Genomic DNA, 13,812 nt, shown 5'->3' on the forward strand with positions numbered 1-13,812 from the left:
AGTGGATGCACACTCCAAGTGGCCGGAGGTAATAAAGATGTCCTCCACCACCACGGAAAAAACCATCACAGTATTAAGGACCATATTCGCCAGGAATGGGCTGCCTGAACAGATCTGTTCTGATAATGGACCGCAATTTGTATCCGAAGAATTCAGGAAGTTCTTAAAAAACAATGGGGTTAAGCACTACACGTCCGCCCCATACCATCCCGCCACCAATGGATTAGCTGAAAGGTTTGTCCAGACCTTCAAGAAGGCCATAAAGGCCATGGGTAATGAAGACATAAATCTACAACATAAGGTAGATAACTTCTTGTTTGCGTACAGGAATGCAACACATGTGGTTACAAACCAAACCCCCGCCATGAAGTTTTTCAATAGAAGACTAAGATGCCGGCTGGATTTGGTCAAGCCAAACGTCAGAAGGGACGTAGAGAACCGGCAATTTTAAAGCATGAATGAAAGGCCAACTAGAACCTTCCAGATAGGTCAACCAATTTTGGCCCGGGACTACCGTACCGAGAAATGGCAGCCTGGAACTATTTGCACACGACTAGGACCGCTGATGTATACCGTGGACATTGGAGAAAGCACAATAAGGCGCCATGCTGACCAGATCATAGAGTCATCCGAAAAAGGACAACCTACACCACAACTCTATATGCCTAGTGATGAAGCAGAGATACCCATAGTATCTACCTCCGATCCAGTGATACTGGAACCAGATGAACCTGACACTGGCATTAAAGCCGAATCGACCTTGCCAAAAGAACCTACTACACCACCGAAACCTACTACACCACCGAGGCGTTATCCGGACCGAGTCAGGAAGCCTCCAGAGAGACTGAATTTGTAATTGATTAACTTCAGCAAATGTGTAGATTATTGTTCTTGTAAAAATGTTATTTAATGATTACTTAAAATGTTATGTACTATTTATCTAAAAGGGGAGGAATTGTAGTGTATGTACCTTTAAGAGGAACTATGTTTTTGAAGCCCCTGTATACTGTAGTACCAGTAGTGACCACTCGGGTATATAAGCCTGTGTAGCGTCTTGTGTAGTTTAGTTCACCTCCAGACTTTGTTCAGTAAACACTTGTTAAATCAACTCCTGCATTCCGTGTCTCCATTAACACACGGATCTAACACCGTCTTTCGGCCGAGATGCTAAACTGAGGCCCTGTATGCTCTCTCGGGTGGATGTAAAGGATCCCGTGGCACTATTTCAAAGAAGAGCAGGGGAGTTATTCCCGGTGTCCTGGCCAATATTTATCCCTCAATCAACATCACTAAAGCAGGTTATCTCACCATTATCAAATTGTTATTTGTGGGAGCTTGCTGTGCGCAAAATGGCTGCCACATTTTCTACATTACAACAATGACTACGCTTCGAAAAATACTTCATTGGCTGTAAAGCGCTTTGGGACGTCCTGAGGTCATGAAAGGCGCTATACAAATGCAAGTCTTTCGTTTTTATTACCCGTCGTAACTTACCTAGGTTACTGACAGTAGGGGTCATGGCCTCCGTGACCCGATAATCGACGGTCGCCGTTTCGGCAGGAGGAATGAACGTTCCCCGTTCAGTTGGAGCGGGAGCTCGTGGCTTCAGTTCAGGGATGCGGGGTGTGGTGGGGCTGACAGCTAGAAGGGCAGAAACGTGCAAGTGGCGTGTGAGTAACAGTCAAGGCAAATTCCACTTGCTTCCCCTCGACCTCACGTTGGGTTGCCAACCCCTCCAGGATTGGCCCTGGAGTCTCCAGGAATTAAAAACTAGCCTCCAGCGCACTGCTACGAGCAACACCCAAGAGAAAAATCTTAAGGGGGAAAAGTTTGGTTGGTTAGTGCCTCCCGTTAGCACCTCCGGGGGGTGCTAATGGGGCGCTAGCATCTTAGCGCACGAGCGCGGCAATTTTAGCGCCGCTCATGAAATTGACCAATTGTTGTACGCTGGTGCTAAACACTACCGCCACGATCGCCTGCGCCCGCAGATCGTGACGTCAGTCGAGCGTGCAACGTCCCGGTAGCGCACCAACTGCTAGGAACGACAGGTAGAGGGGAACGTTTTGCAGTCGCGAAGGGGCTGGGGGAGCGCTATGTAAAGGCGTGCCCTTCCTGCTTTTTCTTGTCGGCAAAATTTTTGGTACACGCAGGTTGAGAGGGAGACAGACGTCTGGAGAGATTTAACGCTGTCCGACAAGGAGTTTTGGTCCTCAGCACCACTTTTGAGGTTCCTAAGCATCGAGCTCTTTCCCTGGGCCTATCCATTAGTGCTTCCAACACAATTGCTTTCGAGGTCTCTCCAGACCGAGATTCAAGGCTGCAATGAGCAGGGTGCGGCTGGCCAGCAAGATGGCCCCGCCCCTTTACGAACTGGACGGCGCCGGTCTGTCTGGCTTCCATGGTAACCGTCATCGCCTGAGCTTCGGTAGCGTTCTGAGGTAGCGCCTTGCTCCCCAACATTAGTGCCTTAAGTGAGGTGTGTAGCGCCTGATTTAGCGCTCAAATCACCTACAGGGGGCGATAGAGGCGAATTTTGCAGTCGGAGGCGATAATTAGCGCCGGGCGCCCGGCTGATATTAGCGCCCCAAAATGGGCGATACCCAATTTTTCCCCCTATGGGTGTTAAAAAAAAAGAAAAAGCTGCTTGACTGATGGTGAAGAATCATCCAATCATCCAATCAGTGAGTAAATTCGCTTTCCAATTGGCGGGGAAGGCGGGGCTCCGCGAGGACGGACATGTTGGTTGACCAATGGTGGAAGTGTGGGTGGCGGGGGGTTTGGAGGCAGGAGGTCACCTGATGAGACCTGCAGGAATACGTCCAACCAGAATTGGCAGCACTTGCCTCATTTCTCTCCTTGAAAAATGGAAAAAATTAATAAACCCTGTCCCTTTAGTTTTTTTTCTATTCGTTCCTGGGATGTGGGCGTCGCTGGCAAGGCCAGCATTTATTGCCCATCCCTAATTGCCCTTGAGAAGGTGGTGGTGAGCCGCCTTCTTGAACCGTTGCAGTCCGTGTGGTGAAGGTGCTCCCACAGTGCTGTTAGGGACCCAGCGACGATGAAGGATTGGACGATATATTTCCAAGTCAGGATAGTGTGTGACTTGGAGGAGAACTTGGAGGTGGTGGTGTTCCCATGCGGCTGCTGCCCTTGTCCTTCTAGGTGGTAGAGGTCGCGGGTTTGGGAGGTGCGGTCAAAGAAGACTTGGCGAGTTGCTGCAATGCAACCTGTAGATGGTACACACTGCAGCCATGGTACGCCGGCGGTGGAGGGAGTGAATGCTTAAGGTGGTGGAAGGGGTGCCAATCAAGCGGGCTGCTTTGTCCTGGATGGTGTCGAGCTTCTTGAGTGTTGGGGATGCGCAAGGAGCCAGAATTTGGAGGAGCGCAGCGATCTTGGGGGGATTTAGGGTTGGAGGAGATTACAGAGAAAGGGAGGAGGGGTGTGTGGGGGCGGGGGGGCGGTGCCGAGGCCATGGAGGGATTTGAAAACAAGGATGAGAATTTTATAATGGAGGTGTTGCCGGACTGGGAACCAGTGTAGGTCAGCCAGCACGAGGGGGTGATGGGTGAACAGGACTTAGGATACGGGGCCTAGTCGCCACCATAAGAACATAAGAAATAGGAGCAGGAGTCGGCCATACAGCCCCTGGAGCCTGCACCGCCATTCAATAAGATCGTGGCTGATCATTAACCTCAACTCCACATTCCCGCCTGATCCCCACATCCCTCGCTTCCCTTAGTGTCCAAAAATCTATTGATCTCTGTCTTGAATATACTCAACAACTGAGCCTCCACAGCCCTCTGGGGTAGAGAATTCCAAAGATTCACCACCCTCTGAGTGAAGAAATTTCTCCTCGTCGCAGTGCTAAATGGCCAACCCCTTATCCTGAGACTATGACCCCTGGTTCTAGACTCTCCAGCCAGGGGAAAGCAGCCTCTCAGCATCTACCCTCAAAGAATTTTACACATTTTTCAGTGAGATCATCTCTCATTCTTCTAACCTTCGGACAGTATAGACCCATTCTACTCAATCTCTCCTCTTAGGACAGCCCTCTCATCTCAGGAATCAACCTAGTGAGCCTTCGTTGCACCGCCTCCCCCCCCTCCCACCCCCCCCCACCCACTCCAAGGCAAGTATATCCTTCTTTAGATAAAGAGACCAAAACCAGTGATGGGAGTTCCTCCACATACAGTTTGGTCAGCGCTTGGCATTAACACAACGGGGGCTCAGCTGCCACCCCTGCGCCCAAGTCCTCACTGGACCGCCATCGCCTCCTACCTGACTGGAAGGTAATCTCGCTGAACATCATCCAGGAGTCTGCAAAGTGAAAGCGGCAGCGTATGGCCTGGCCGGCCCGGTGATTCAGTGGCACCGTGACGTAGCGGGCGCTGGGGTTCTTGTTGTCAAGGACCATTGTGGTGCTAATGTGGTCAGGGTCCCAGGGAACGGTGGGGCTCATCCTGAAGAAACAATCCACCGACTTAAATATCTTCACCTGCCTGCTGAACATGTTGTTGCAATGGACCTGGGAACAGATTCAGGCAAAGAGGTTAAAGTCACTTGGCCAGTTTCAACCAGGATTTTTGCAAAGTCTACGGTCTCTGTTTCGGAGTACAAAAAGCAAAGAAGTTATGCTCAACCCTTTATAAATCACCGGTTAGGCCTCAGCTGGAGTATTGTCTCCAATTCTGGGTGCCACACTTTAGGAAGGATGGCAATGCCTTAGAGAGAGGGTGCAGAGGAGATGTACGAGAATGGTAGCAGGGATGAGGGACTTCAGTTATGTGGAGGGACTGGAGAAGCTAGGATTGTTCTCCTTGGAGCAGAGAAGGTTAAGAGGAGATTTAATAGAGGTGTTCAGATGGGTTTTTTTAGTGCCCGTTGTTGCAAATTAGCTTGCACTGCTCTGTACATGTCCTACTCATTTAATACATTTCTTTAAATAAATCTGCATTTTGAAAGGAAGGATGAGAAGAGGCAATATGAACTAAATGGTACAATTTTAAAGGGGGTTCAGGAACAGAGAGACCTGGGGGTGTATGTACACAAATCTTTGACGGTGGTAGGACAAGTTGAAAAAGCATGCGGGGTCCTTGGCTTTATTAAAACAGGCATAGAGTACACAAGCAAGGAAGTTATGCTAAGCCTTTATAAAACACTGGTTAGGTTTCAGTTGGAGTATTGTGTCCAATTCTGGGCACCGCACTTTAGGAAGGATGTCAAGGCCTTGGAGAGGGTGCAGAGGAGGTCTACCAGCATGGTACCAGGGACGAGGGACTTCCTGATATCTCTTTTCATGGTGCAAAGCTTGACGGCAAGAGCAAAACTTTGTAGAAATCACCCGTCAAAGTTTGAAGGCCATGTTTCCAAAACTTTGAACTGATCTCTCAAGTTAGCTCCTCTTAAAAGACGCTAGCGATCTGATTTCGGATTCAACTGTCAACGAGGCAGCAGCACTCAGGAAACCGTTCATTCCAAACCTTCAATCCAAGGACAGGACAAATCGAGAAGTTTATTAAAAAAATAATAATACTAGAAAGAAGAGTTGCCTGGGCTTGATACTCAGGGCTCATGGCTACTGGTTATGATGCGGTCGCCAACTTACCTTCATGGAGCTGAACACGCAGAGCTGGTCGAACTCAAACTCCATCTCCACATACCCGTGGCTCACGGTACTGTTGTGCCAGCCCACGTAATCGTAGCCAGGCCAGACTCGTAGCTCGTGGCTCTTTGTGAAGTCGTCCATGCCCAGGACGCCGTCCGTAAGCTGGCCCAGTCCCCCATAGTGCACCCTGAGCAAGGGACGGGACAACCCACAGTTAGAGTCCGGCCGTTCAAGTGCCACATGAAAAAGGACTTTTTTTATACACACACACACAAAAAATGGGTAGTGGGAATCTGAAACTCTCTCCCCACCACCCCCTCCCCCCTCCCCCAAAAGGCTCTGGATGCTGGGGGTCAATTGAAATTTTCAAGACAGATCGATTTTTATTAGGCAAGGGTATCAAGGGATATGGATCAACATTGGGTAGATGGAGTTTAGGTACAGATCAACCATCATCTGAATGAATGGTTGGAACAGGCTCGGGGGGGCTGAATGGCCTCCTCCTGTTCCTGTGTCTTGTCCATTGACCCTATAGAGCATGTAAGAGCTTCCTCCTACAGCCTGTGCTTTGGTGTGTGTGTGTTTGTTTATGTACATGTACAAATGTGTGTGCTTGTGTACATGTGTTTGTGTGTGTGCATATGTGTTTGTGGGTGTGCATACGTGTGTGTGTGTGCGCCACGTGTTTTGCGTGTTTGTGTGTGTTCACACGTGTTTGCATGTGATGTTCGTGAGTGTCCGCACACGTGTTTGTGTGTGTTCACACGTGTTTGCGTGTGATGTTCGTGAGTGTCCGCACACGTGTTTGTGTGTTCACACGTGTTTGCGTGTGATGTTTGTGAGTGTCCGCACACTTGTTTGTGTGTGTTCACACGTGTTTGCGTGTGATGTTTGTGAGTGTCCGCACACTTGTTTGTGAAGTAACTACTAACACTACTAACAATAACCAGCCCCAGGACAGTGACAGCGTAACACAAAGAATCCGACCCAACACAATCGTCGCTAAGCAAAAGGAAAAATATCTGACATATTGGGCAGAAACAACAAAAACCCAAAGCAAACTCAATTGCTACTTGGCCCTAAACAGACAATATAACATAGCTGATTACCTGACCATGGTAAAGGATAACAAACTGAGAAAAACCTTGACAAGGTACAGACTTAGCGAACATAGCCTAGCGATCGAAAAAGGCAGACACAGGCAGACCAGGCTGCCAAGAGAGGACAGGATATGCTCTCACTGCAGTCAGGGAGTAGTGGAGACAGAGATGCACTTCCTCACAGCCTGTGGAAAATATCAGGGCATCAGGGAGAATTTCTACCAAAAATTCTCACAAAAATGCCCTGAATTCAGAAATCTGAATGACAACCAAAAACTCCCATACCTACTGGGGGAGGAGAGAAGCTGTGTAGCACTGGCAGCACACTATGTTACAGCTTGCCATGAACAGAGGGACAACCAGTAAACTAAGAAAAGAGTATATATAAATAATGCGAATGTATATTTATACACTCAGGGATATACCTGTTTATACACTGTATGAATAGAACTGCGTTTATGTGTTCAACCATGAATGTATTTTGATGCTTTGGCAACATAAGATGTACCTTATCATGCCAATAAAGCGATTTGAATTGAATTGAATTGAATTGAGAGAGATTGGGAGTGTGAGATAGAGAGAGATTGGGAGTGTGAGAGAGAGAGACTGGGAGTGTGAGAGAGAGAGAGATTGGGAGTGTGAGAGAGAGAGAGATTGGGAGTGTGAGAGAGAGAGAGATTGGGAGTGTGAGATAGAGAGAGAGAGATTGGGAGTGAGAGTATATATAGATAATGCGAATGTATATTTATACACTCAGGGATATACCTGTTTATACACTGTATGAATAGAACTGCGTTTATGTGTTCAACCATAAATGTATTTTGATGCTTTGGCAACATAAGATGTACCTTATCATGCCAATAAAGCGATTTGAATTGAATTGAATTGAATTGAATTGTGTGTGTGTTGCAGAGAGCTCACCAGTGGTGAGCTGCTTCCAGTTGGATTTTGCCTGGGGACAGGTTGTGTGAACAAGGCACTGGAAGCAGGCCGGACGTGGGGGCTACAGGCATCCGTCTAACTCCCTGGCTCGTAAATCCCGTTCACCACGGCCTCCCCACACAGCACTCTTACCTTTCAATTCGGAGTCCGTCGTATGTGGAGTCATTGAGGTTCACCAGGGGCAGACCGGACACATTCATTACCTGTCCCATGGGAACTTTGTACGCTTTCAGGCCATCTGCAAGAAGGAGAAGGAGAGACGTAGGTTAAGCCAGGTGCGGCGTGTCTGAGCAGCAGTGGACGGGAATGAGAGTGCGCGCGTGCGATAGTGAGTTCATTGGTCAGTTGGTGAGTGTGCTGCTATCGCATAGTCATAGAGTCATAACAGCACAGAAGGAGGCCATTCGGCCCATCGAGTCCATGCCGGCTCTCTGTAGAGCAATCCAGTCAGTCCCATTCCCCCGCTCTATCCCCGTAGCCCTGCAAGTTTATTTCCCTCAAGTGTCTATCCAGTCTCCCCTTGAAAACACTGAGTGTCTCCGCTTCCACCACTTCTGTCGCAACGAGTTCCAGGTCCTCACCACTCGCTGCATAAAAAAGTTTTTCCTCACATCCCCCCTGTATCTCATCCTCAAAACCTTAAATCTGTGTCCCCTAGTCCTTGTAACATCAACTAGTGGGAACAGCCTTTCCCTGTCTAGCCTATCCAAACCTGTCATAATTTTGTACACCTCTATCAAATCACCCCTCAGCCTCCTTTGCTCTAATGAAAACAAATCCAGCTTCTCCAACCTGTCCTTGTAGCTAAGATCCCCCATTCACAGAACCATTCTGGTAAATCTCCTCTGCACCCTCTCAAGGGCCTTCACATCCTTCCTAAAGTGTGGTGACCAGAACTGGACGCAATACTCCAGTTGTGGCCTAACCAGCACTTTATAAAGGTTCAGCATAACTTCTCTACTTTTGTATTCAATACCTCTATTTATGTTAAATGAGTGTGAGTGAGTGAGTGTTCGGATTGTTATGTGGAGACACTGGAGAAGCTGGGGTTGTTCTCCTTGGAGCAAAGAAGGTTAAGGGGAGATTTAATGGAGGTGCTCAAAATCATGAGGGGTTTTGATAGAGTAAACAAGGAGAACCTGTTCCCAGTGGAAGGAGGGTTGGTAACTAGAGGACACAGATTTAAGTTAATTGGCAAAAGAACCAGAGGGGAGATGAGGAGAATTTTATTATGCAGTGAGTTGTTGTGATCTTTTTTTCTTTATCCGTTTATGAGATGTGGGCGTCGCTGGCAAGGCCAGCATTTATTGCCCATCCCTAATTGCCCTCGAGAAGGTGGTGGTGAGCCGCCTTCTTGAACCGCTGCAGTCCGTGTGGTGAAGGTGCTCCCACAGTGCTGTTAGGGAGGGAGTTCCAGGATTTTGACCCAGCGACGATGAACGAATGGCCGATACATGTCCAAGTCAGGATGGCGTGTGTGACTTGGAGGGGAACTTGGAGGTGGTGGTGTTCCCATGCACCTGCTGCCCTTGTCCTTCTAGGTGGAAGAGGTCGCGGGTTTGGGAGGTGCTGCCGAAGAAGCCTTGGCGAGTTGCTGGAATGCGCTGCCTGAAAGGGCGGTGGAAGCAGATTCAATAGTAACTTCCAAAAGGGAACTGGATAAATACTTGAAGTGGAAAATTTTGCAGGGTTATGGGGAAAGAGCAGGGGGGAGTTGGATTAATTGGAGAGCTCTTTCAAGGAGCCAGCACAGGCACGATGGGCCGAATGGCCTCCTTCTGTGCTGTATGAATCTATGATTCCTAAATGTGGTTGGGTAGGTCTCAGCGAGTGATGGGGTTTTCACCACTGGCCTAGCTGGGATCTGGGATTGCCGGATTTTCTCGATAGGCGCTCCCGATCTATGCCAGGAGCATTGATGGGGGAAAAACCCCACGCCCGAATGTCAACAGGCCGCTACTAGCCATCCCATGGTGTTCCAACACACAGACCAGTTTTGTACCTGGGAAATTTGGTGTCTCTATAGGTGCTTGTAAAAAAAAGAAAGACTTGCATTTATATAGCGCCTCTCATGACCTCAGGATGTCCCAAAGTGTTTTCCAGCCAATGAAGTACTTTTGAAGCGTAGTCACTGTTATAATGTAGGAAACACGGCAGACAATTTACACAGCAAGCTCCCACAAACAGCAATGGATATTAAGGGATATGGGGAGAGTGCAGGAAAGTGGAGTTGTGGTAGAAGATCAGCCATGATTTTATTGAATGGTGGAGCAGGCTTGAGGGGCCAAATGGCCGACTCCTGCTCCTATTTCTTATGATCTTATGTTCTTATAATGACCAGATAATCATTTTTTACGTGTTGGTTTATGGATAAATATTGGCCAGTGTTGAGTCTGTGTGTCCCAGTTATGCTTATGATCAATCACTGGACACAGACAACAAGAATAACTTTTAACAGGTCTTTACTATTCGGAGGTCAGGGCTGAACTGCCCAGCAAGTCCCTACACAACACTTATATACCAGTGTGGTCACCACCGGTATTACAGTATACAGCAGCCAAGAGAAAGTAGTACATCTCTTAAGGTAGTTCTCTTAAGGTGGAACAGGTTACATACACCACAATCCTCCCTTTTTAGCTTAACAGTTATATCCCCATTTAACATAACATATATATATATATACAACTTCATGCAAAACAGTTCAAAGATTCAGTCTCTGAGGAGGCCTCCTGATTCGAGTTGGATAACTCCTTTCAGGGGTCTCTGATTCTCGTTGCTGGGGTGACTCATCTAGTTGGTCTCTTATGGATTGGACATCATCATCAGGTACATTCACTTCTGAGGTAGATGCTTCAGGTTCACTAACTTCTTCCACGGTTGTCTCTGCTGTAACCATGGGTTCGACCCTTGTTCTCGATTCTACCAGTTGGTCAGCATGACGCCATATTACATTTTCACCAATATCTACCGTGTACATCAGGGGTCCTTGTCTGGCCCGAATTGTTCCAGATTGCCATTTCTCGTTTTTATAGTCCCGGGCTAACACTGGTTGTCCTATTTCGAAACTCCGAGTGGTCTTGTTATTTATATGCTGGAACTGTTTGTTTTCAATTTCCCTCCGCACATTTGGTTTTAACAAGTCCAACCTGGACCGCAACCTCCTGTTATAGAACATCATGGCAGGACTTTGGTTTGTCACTGCATGAGTGGCGTTTCGATATGCCAGTAGGAATTTGTCCACCTTGTGTTGTAGTGGAATCTGATCTTCGCTCATGGCCTTTATTGCTTTTTTGAACGTTTGTACAAATCGCTCGGCCAACTCGTTTGTAGCCGGATGATCTGGGGCAGAGGTATAATGTTTCACCCCATTCTTCTTCATGAATTTCTGGAATTCTTCTGACACGAACTGCGGTCCGTTGTCTGAACATATTTGTTCTGGCAATCCATTTCTTGCAAATATCGTTCTCAGCACCGCGATCGTCTTTTCCGAGGTAGTGGTAGTCATCTTAATCACTTCTGGCCATTTAGAATGTGCGTCCACCGCAATTAAAAACATGGAGTCCATGAATGGACCAGCAAAGTCAATATGTACACGTTGCCATGGGGTTGAAGGCCATTCCCATGGATGCAGCGGTGCAATCGGAGGTGCATTTTGCACTTTTTGGCACCCTGAGCAGCTTTTCGTCAGATCCTCTATCTGTTGGTCGATACCCGGCCACCACACATAAGCCCTAGCAAGGCTTTTCATCTTGACTCCCCCCAGATGACCTTCATGCAGTTCCTTTAGAACTCTCTCTCTTAACTTAGGAGGGATAATCACCCTTGTTCCATACATCAATGTTCCTTGACAGACGGACAGCTGTTCTCGTCTTGCTGAGAATGCCGGTAACAGTGGATCGCCATGTGCTGGCCATCCCTTCACTGTCACTTTGTAGACCCGGGACAGTGTCGGGTCGTTCCTGGTTTCTCTTTCAATACTTGCATTGGTGACTGGTAAACATTCGATGATGGTCGAGTGAAATAACTCAACAGGGTCAACCGTCGGTGCCTCCTCCTCTGTAGGTAGTGGCAGGCGCGACAGCCCATCAGCATTACCATGCTGCTTTGTACCTTTGAATTCAATCTGATATTGATGTGCCCCTAGGAAAAGGGACCATCTCTGGAGTCTCTGTGCTGTCATCACCGAAACACCCTTCTTAGGGTTAAAAATGGATACCAACGGCTGGTGGTCTGTCAGAAGCGTGGACTTTTGGCCCTGCAGGTAATGATTAAACTTCTTTACTCCCCACACAAGGCTGAGAGCCTCCCTATCTATCTGAGCATAGTTGCGCTCAGCGGAGGTCAATGATCTGGATGCAAATGCAACTGGCCTCTCCAGGCCATTTGGCAACTTGTGTGAGAGTACTGCCCCAATACCATATGGAGAAGCATCACAAGCCAAACGAATAGGCAGCATTGGGTTGAAGTGAGCCAACACTTCCTCTGAGGTGATCAATGCCTTGCTTTTGCGAAAGGCCCTCTTACAGTCCTCGCTCCACTTCCATGGTACTCCCTTCTGCAAAAGAGCGTTCAGCGGGTGCAGCACCGTGGATAAATTTGGCAGAAACTTATGGTAATAGTTAACCAACCCTAGGAACGACCTCAACTGGGATACATTATCCGGAGCGGGAGCCTTCACAACAGCTTCGATCTTGTCAGGAGACTTATGAAGCCCCTCCTGGTCAATGACATGACCACAGTACGAGATCCGCTTCTGAAAGAACTCACATTTCTGGCGATTAACTCGAAGTCCATATTCTTTCAATCTGGTGAGCACCAGTTCCAAATTTGCAAGGTGTTCCTCGTCATCATCTCCTGTAATCAGAATATCGTCCAGGTAATATTGTGTGCCTGGAATTCCCTGTAATACCTGCTCCATGGCCCTCTGCCAAATTGCTGGAGCCGATGCCACTCCAAAAACCAGTCTATTATACCAGTACAAGCCTCTATGCGTGTTGATCATGAGATACTGGCGTGACTCTTCCTCAACTTCCATCTGTAAGTACGCCTGCGCCAGGTCTATCTTGGTGAAGTGTTTCCCGCCAGACAGCGAAGCGAAGATATCCTCAATCCGCGGAAGCGGATACTGCACCATGTGAAGCACCGGATTAACAGTGATCTTGAAATCTCCACAGATGCGAACCTTCCCCGGTACCCCCGGCTTGTTGCTCGATGAACGCTTCATGGCGGGAACAATGGGCGTGGCCCACTCACTCCAGTCTACCTTAGACAGTACTCCTGAACGTTCTAGCCCTTCCAGCTCAGCTTCCACAGCAGGTCGTATCGCATAAGGTACCGGTCTGGCTTTGAAAAATTTCGGGTTTGCATGTTCTTCAACCTTGATGTTTGCCGTAATTCCTCTCAGTGTTCCCAGTCCCTGTTGAAACACCTCTTTAGCATCGTCCAATATTCTGGACAATCGTTTAGGTTTGACATCTTTTTTACCGGAATCTACCGTTAGTGCTTTTAAGGAATGCCAGTCCATATTTATTTTCCTAATCCACTCCCGTCCCAGTAGTGGTGGACCTCCCTCAGGTAGCACATATAAGTCCATTCCTCGGCTTTCTTTGCCCTTGTGGACCACGTTTACCTCTATCTTCCCGATGGGGTATACTCTTTGCCCCGTGTATGTTTTCAATACAATCTCCGTATCCCGTAGGGGAATATGTGGGAATAACCTTTTGTAATCTTGCTTATTCATGACCGTCAATGCCGATCCAGTGTCCAATTCCATCTTCACTTGGACTCCTGCTATCTGAAGTGTGACCCAAATTGTTTGGAGGTCTGCTTCCTTACCAACATTGTGTACTCTTAGACTACCCAGTTCATTACTGCTGGAGTCTGAATCTGACTTCTGTTCGTTCAAACTGTTCTCTGTCACCTTGTGTACCTTTCTGTACTTTTCCTACGGTGACTTTTTGTTGCTGGTCTTCTTTCCTGACCGGCATACTTTAGCTATGTGACCAAGCCTGCCACATTTTCTGCATTCCTGATTTTTGAATCAGCACTGGTTCTGATCGTGCGTTGTCTTTCCACAACGATAACATTTTACTGTACCCAAGACCATTTGATTGGTGCTGAGTTCCGGTGACCATAGTTGCATTTCCGCCGTGCCTCTCGCTG

General features: G+C 47.9%; 1 protein-coding gene across 5 annotated transcripts in view; it reads right to left on the bottom strand.

The window, feature by feature from the left end:
- Positions 1–13,812, bottom strand: part of LOC147095910 (discoidin domain-containing receptor 2-like) — a 239,370-nt gene that overhangs the window by 60,881 nt on the left and 164,677 nt on the right. For 4 of the 5 annotated variants that reach the window (XM_085974916.1, XM_085974917.1, XM_085974915.1 and 1 more), the window contains exons 6-9: positions 7,783–7,888; positions 5,609–5,795; positions 4,282–4,528; positions 1,495–1,641 (exon numbers count right to left, since the gene is read on the bottom strand). In XM_085974916.1, coding sequence (XP_085831042.1) covers positions 1,495–1,641; positions 4,282–4,528; positions 5,609–5,795; positions 7,783–7,888 — 687 coding nt within the window. The remainder of the gene's footprint in view (positions 1–1,494; positions 1,642–4,281; positions 4,529–5,608; positions 5,796–7,782; positions 7,889–13,812) is intronic. The other variant, XM_085974919.1, reaches the window with a different exon arrangement.

Source organism: Somniosus microcephalus, unplaced genomic scaffold (assembly GCF_052327205.1).
Source record: "Somniosus microcephalus isolate GS21.2 unplaced genomic scaffold, FLI_Smic_1.0 unresolved_chr1, whole genome shotgun sequence".
Lineage (NCBI taxonomy): Eukaryota > Metazoa > Chordata > Chondrichthyes > Squaliformes > Somniosidae > Somniosus > Somniosus microcephalus.